Raw genomic sequence first — 6,492 nt, forward strand, 5'->3', positions numbered from 1 at the left:
CGGCTAGTTTTTTGTATTTTTTAGTAGAGACGGGGTTTCACCGGGTTAGCCAGGATGGTCTCGATCTCCTGACCTTGTGATCCGCCCGTCTCGGCCTCTCAAAGTGCTGGGATTACAGGCTTGAGCCACCGCGCCCGGCCTACAGCAAAGTTTCAAAGGGTGGTTAAGGGCACAGAAAATTTGAGCCTCAGGCGGTGTCCTGCTCATCTCCCCCTGCACCCCACACCCAGGCCTAGCTGGCCCCACCCCCGCCAATCTTTGCAGTCCTGCAAAGCGCCCCGCCCGGCTGCGGTCCCGCCAGCGGGGAGCCATCCATCACCGCCTGGATGCCAGCCAACCCGACGAGCCCCGCCTTCCTGCCAGCCAATAGCCGGAAGGCAGGGGGCGTGCGAGGCTCTAAGTGGTATAAAAGGGATCCCAGGGCCAGGCCGCGCTACCTCTCCGCCCCGGGTTGGGTCTGCGTGTTCCTGGCGTCCTGTTCCGCGCCAGAGCCCAGGGGCCGGTGTTTCTGTGCGTGCCGTCTGGCTGGGCCCTGGCTCCTGGGTTCTGGGTTTCAGACGTGCCCTGGTGCCCATTCTGCTGGAGGAAAGAAGAGGCCCTGAGGCCCCCTTCCCTTATACACTTGGGGCCGGCAGGATCGCCCACGAGGGCAAGGGGGTGGAGGAATGCAGAAAGATGCAGAGGGACCCTGGGGATGGCAGGAGACTGGAAGGCAGGCCCTGGCTGCCCTCCCGCCCGGAACCGCCGGCCGCCCTTCCCGAAAACCAGTCCTCCGCGCTCCCCTCCGCTCCCCTGCCACTCGGCCTGTGGCAGCGCTAATGAGGCCGTCTGGAGGAAGCCGGTGCCAGAGGGCAGGACTCTGGGCGGCAGGCCAGGCTCGTCATCCTGGCGGCTCTGCCGGGCTGCGGGCGCCACGTGGGAGCTGGGGGCACAGCAGCCGGCAGCCCTCCACCCCCAGCGGGGTCTCTGCCTCAGCCCCCAGAAAGCTGGGCCTGCAAACTCGGGGTCCTGGGGAAGGGGCAGCGCCCTTCCCTGCTGGCCCTCCCAGCTCCCCTGGCAGTGCTGCGCAGCCCGCTCTGCGCTGTCCTCTCCGCTGCGGCGTGCGTCCGTCGGCTGCTTCGGAGCAGCGCCGCTCCCCGCAATCCCTCAGCCATCGCGGGCGAGGACACCTTTCTGGTCTTCTCTTGTCATTGCCATGCCCCCTCAGCTCCTTCCTTTTAACCCAGTACGGTTCCTGTGTGAGCCAGGGGTTCGGATGGGCCTAGGGCAGGGATGCGTGAGAAAGCCACCTGTCCCCAGCAGTTCCCCATCCGGAGCCCCGCGCTGCGGAAACTGCACCAAACACTTCAACCTGAGCCTCGGTGTTCCCCTCCGTAAAATGGGGAGAGCATGGCGTAATTCACAGGATTCGGTGAGCCAGTTTGTGTGAAGTGCCCGGCTCCTGCCTGTCCCTTTCCATTCCCGTCCCTGCTACATTGGAATGGCAGGGCCGAGGCAGGGGCGACCGCGTTGCTAGGAAGCGCATTTCCCAGTCCCTCCTTGCGGTCGCTTAAGGGTGGTGGAGGGAGCCAAGCCCTGGGTGTGGCCGCGTATTTGCCAAAATATTTCTAGAAAATGTCTCCTTTCTTGTCGCCATAGTAGCCCCTGAACTCCGCGGAATTTAACCGAATACTCTTTTTTTTCTCCCCTTCCAAGAGTTGCCATTTTGCATTATTTACTCGGATGGGTTATGCACCCAGCGCTTACAACGTAAATGTTTACATAACTGCATCATTTTCTCTAATTGCAGAAGTAGTCAAGCCCGTTATAAATGTTCAATCTTCAACAGTTTTATAATGTAGGACTTGAAAGCCGCAGGGACAACTTCTATTAACGTCCACGTCTCGCCACTTTCCCTCCCTCGCTGAAATTCCTGTGCCCACGCGGGCGCGGAACTAGCAGGGTGGGTCACGCGTGCCGGTTGCTAGGGCAACGTCCTGTCGCCGGTGTCGGAAACCAACGAGTAAAGCCCAAGAGCTGGAGTCGGGCCCGCCCTGGGGGCGGAGTTAGTCAGCGGGGCGGCCCCGGCGGGAGCGCGTTTCCCGCCTGTCCCTGCAGGTGGCACCATAAGATCGCGGATGCTTTCCCGAGGCGGGGCTTCCCACAGTGCTCAGCGCACGCGAGGGGCGGGGCCGGGGTGGAGCGTGAGCCACCAGCTGCAGTCCGCAAAGGATCGAGGGAAACGAGCTGTCCCGGGACGCAACGCTAGACAGTCTCAGGGATGCATTTACAGGGACGCATAAAGTGTACGCGTCAGAGAGTGGAAGGGAGAAAACAGAGGTTCTGGGACGGCGACAGAGAAGGGAAGTCGTGTCGCCCAGAAAGGCTATACAATCTCCACCCTTCCCGTTTGTCCCTGAGACACCCTACCACCCTCCTCTCCCTGCGGACCTGCAATTCTTCACACCCTCTGCAGCGCACAGGGTGCTCAGGACACGTGCACGGTGGGGGCTGGCGATGCTTCCTTGCCCCCACCACCCTCAAGCTTGCAGAGAGCTGTAGTGCCCAGGGTGTATGCCAGGATGGAATTCCACAGTTCCAGGCATGCCAAGAAAAATAGCCATGCTGTTTCTCGGTTTGTTCGGAGGAAGCCTTACTCCCTTCCCTTCTGGAGGCTGAGAATGGAAAAAATGACTCAAGGAATCCCCAGCGGAGCCACCATATCTGTACTGCATCGCAAAATAGGGGTACCATCCTTTGCTCTTCCCTACCTGGCAGTATGCGCCACACATGGGGCTCCGTGGTATCAGCGTCGCACCCCCTCCCCCATGGTGTTAAATAGTACCCTTTCCCTTGTCCCACATCTCTCCCCAGTCACACAACCACAGGGACACGCCCCACCATGGTACTGGATATCCCCACGATGAGCCACAGGAAGTGCAGGGGCCCTTATCTGAAAACACACACACACACACACACACACTCTTCCTAGGCCAAGAGAGAAGGAGACCCTTGGCAGAAGACAAAAGCAGGTTTATTAGGGCCCTGGGGCCAGGAATGCCTAAGGTATGAGTTAAGGCCAAGGCAGTGAGAAGAGGTGACTCTCCTAAGGCCAAACCTTTGCATCTCTGAATCCCTGGCTGGAGACCTTAGGAATCAGTTCCGGGAGGGACCTGGGGATGCAGAGGGGTCTCTCCTGACCCTGGGATCTTTGGACTTTTGCCAGGATTGGGGAAATGGTCTGGGGGTCAGGGAGCCTTGAATCCACAGCCTTCATTTCAATAAGGACCATTTAATTTGTTCCTTGGCAGACTGAAGAACCTGGGGTGGGGTGGGGGAGGTTGAGAGAGAATTGAGAATGTCAAATGCCTCCACACACAGTCATGGGGAGGTCCACAGCCCACCTTCCCTAAGCGCCCCTGCAACCCCCGGTCACTAGGTGGCAGCATCTTGTCTCTGCTTGGCTTAAACGCGGCCAACCCTTCAAGTCAGAAAGCGCAGACGAAACCGGCTGCAGCCAGCTCCCACCTCAGGCCCAAGCCTGCCCAGATCTCTGGCTCCTGCATCTGCAGCGTGGGTGTGTCAGCAGCCTGTCTCCCCCGTGTCATGCCATGAGAGTTCCCGCCCACAGTGCCACGTCCAGGCAGAGACAGGGCCCAGGCCTGACACTCCCTGTGCTGATGCCTCTGCCCATGACTGGCAATGTGTCCTCAACACCCCACCCCAACCCACAGCTGATGTGGCATAGCTGGCAAAGGGTGGCCAGCCAGACCCTGCGATGGGATGCCTGGTGGAAAGTTTCAGACCAGTGCTTACACAAATCCATACAAGTGTACGCATGCATGCACAATACCAAAGCAGGAGAAGGGGACAGGACACCAGGTGTGTCCCTCAGGTAGGTTGTCCCTTCAGCCACTCAGCCTCATTCCCTTCTAGAGAAGGAGGGAACACTGTGTGTTTCTCCTCCTCCTGCACAGTCTCCCTCCTCTCTTGGGGACAGTGGCTTAGGGTTCCCCCGATTCTCCTAGCCGGAATCTAACTTTGTCCTCATTTTATCACCCATTGGCCACCTGTAGCTTGCTTTGTTTTTACTCAAGAATTCCATTAAAAATGCTATGTTTTCATTCTTTCTCCCTTTGGAGAAATACTGATGGTTATTCAGCATGTGTTAACTTGCTTGGAGCCCTGCTAAGAGCTTGCCATGCATTGGCTCATTGAATTGTCATAACTCCATGAGGAGGGTCCTGTGATTATGTGAGGCCCAGAGAGGTTGAGTAACTTGCCCTAGGTCACCCAGCTTTAGGTGGTAAGGTAGAACATGTATCCTGGGATGACTCCCATGAGCACCCGTGTTCTTATCTGCTCTGCTCATTACTCCCTACCCTCTTTCCACCCTGAAAATTGCCTTGTAGCTGCATTCATTCCAGCATGGTATGAGGAAACATAGGGAATCAGAGGGGAGGGCGAAGCAGAGTGAATGTTAAGGGCAGTGCAGGAAAATGGGCACCACACCTGGGACTCCACACGAGACAGCACAGGCTCATCTCGGTAGGGCCACCACAGCACAAGGAGTTAGCGCCAAGGCAGGAAGTTCCATACAAGCAGGATTAGTCTGAGCAGAGAGACCTGCAGGCAGACAGAAGAGAGGTCAAGACAGTCGTCCTGAACTAGCAGGAAGTTTGTGCAGCTGGGGAACTGATCAGGCTTCAGAGTCAGGAACCTCCCCCTGGCCTCCCGCTCTGCATGCACCTCCAGATAGGACCATGCAGCATTGTGGCAGGTTCTTCCATAGCCAGGTCATTCAGGGGCAAGGTGACAAGTGATGAGTGGGGAAAATCAGATCCTATCATGGGTTTGAGAGTCCCTTAATAATCCCAGCGTGCACCCTAAATGGCAAGGACAGGGTTTAGGAGCCAAACTCCTATTTGGTACCCTTTCCAGGTTTCTGTAGAGGGCGCATCAGAGGCCTAAGTTCCCAGATTTTTGGGGGGCGGGGACAAGTGACCCAGCCATCTCCAAGGTAGGCCGCTCATCCTAGTTTCAATCCAACTAAACCAAGCCAGGAGATGAGGTGGGCTAATGGTAACACGCCCATCCATCCATTAGTACCCAGCTCCCCAACTTGGAGAGCCCGGAGGCCTCCAGCGAGTCTCTCCAATATATGACCTGTCACTGCCTCATCCCTTCCCTCCTGCACCCCTAATTTTTCAGACTTGATAGCTTCACTGGGTCCCCCTAGGATGCTCTGCTCCCGGTATCTCTCTAGACCATTTCTAGCCAAGGCAGATGCAGGGGGGCCTACCTGGGCCACACTCTGTTCAGTCAAGCCGCCATCATCTGCCTGTAAGGAAGCAGAGTCAAAGGGTGGGGTAGAGCCAGCATGAGGATCCTGGGTCAGGGAGGTGAAGGAAAGGGGCTTGGGGGTATGGGTGAGGTGGTGCAGTGGTTAGGGTGATTCAGAGCTGCACCTGTGTGACTGGTTAGTAGAAGTCCTGCAGCCTGTCATTTGGAAGCTAGGACTTCTGGGATTGCGCTATGGTGCACGGAGGGTGAGGGAAGATGGGAAGAAAGGTTTCATCTAGACATGAGAAAGCCAAACAAGGCAGGGAGGTTCTATCCATACCCCTGACCCCCAACCTCAAGGCCAAGGCAGCCACCTGGTGCCTCTTTGAGGATGTATTTATTTCCCCAGTCTGTACTTCCTACCAGGGAAGAGGTGAGGTACTTGTGCTCCTAGCTGGGGAGAGGACAGGAAGATCTCTTCCATTAACTGGCATCCCACCCACAAACTGCTGCTCATCCCACCCCTAACAAGTGTATCAGCCCAGTGGTTGTCTTCTGCTAGAGGAGCTTGGGTTTCTACCGTCTCGGCCTCGGCAGCCCCATGTCCAGGAAGGACAGGAAGGGCAGCCTAAAAGAGGAGGTGTGCAAGAAGACTCTTACCCTAAAATTCACCTTCTGGATCACTTGCTGGGGGTCACTCTCCAGAATCACACTATGAGATGAGAGGAAAAACCAGGAGGCAAATCAGTGGCACAATCCTCCCCTCTGCCCCCTCTCCTTGCCAAGCCTCTTCCCTCTCCCAATGCATCCTGCAACACTTCCACCTTCCAGGTCCCTTCCCACTGATAGCCCTTAAGTCAGAGCTCTCCCTCAGCATGGAGGGCCCTCAGCTCTGATTCTCTGATGCTTCAACCCAGTGGTCCACATGCTTTGTCATCCCTGGGCAAAATCTTCCAAACTGGATGAGAACAGTCTGGTCTAGAATGATCAGGATGTCAAAAGCAGGGACTCTCAAAACTCAGAGCTCTTGAAAGTTCACTTCACCTTCTGGGTATAGGGTTGGATTCCCTGTGAAAAGACTTAGGAAGGGAGGCCCTGGGGGTTCTTATCTTGTTGCACTGCTATTTTATGGCATGGGGTCATGCCCTGCATAAAAGAAATGAAACTCCAAAAATCAGCATCTACCTTCTCCCCAACTTCCTCCCATTTTTTTTTTTTTTTTTTTTTTGA

The 6,492-nt window shown here is 56.4% G+C and overlaps 1 protein-coding gene across 2 annotated transcripts in view; it reads right to left on the reverse strand.

Moving 5' to 3' along the window:
* Positions 1-2,991: 2,991 nt before the first annotated feature.
* COPZ2 (coatomer protein complex, subunit zeta 2) overlaps positions 2,992-6,492 on the reverse strand; it is a 17,094-nt gene continuing 13,593 nt past the window's right edge. Inside the window, exons 7-9 of one of the 2 annotated variants that reach the window (XM_011959860.1) lie at positions 5,923-5,974; positions 5,282-5,320; positions 2,992-3,300 (exon numbers count right to left, since the gene is read on the reverse strand). In XM_011959860.1, the coding sequence (XP_011815250.1) occupies positions 3,253-3,300; positions 5,282-5,320; positions 5,923-5,974 (139 nt within the window). In that variant the 3' untranslated portion in view covers positions 2,992-3,252. The remainder of the gene's footprint in view (positions 3,301-5,281; positions 5,321-5,922; positions 5,975-6,492) is intronic. The other variant, XM_011959861.1, reaches the window with a different exon arrangement.

Source organism: Colobus angolensis, unplaced genomic scaffold, assembly GCF_000951035.1.
Source record: "Colobus angolensis palliatus isolate OR3802 unplaced genomic scaffold, Cang.pa_1.0 Scaffold50, whole genome shotgun sequence".
NCBI lineage: Eukaryota > Metazoa > Chordata > Mammalia > Primates > Cercopithecidae > Colobus > Colobus angolensis.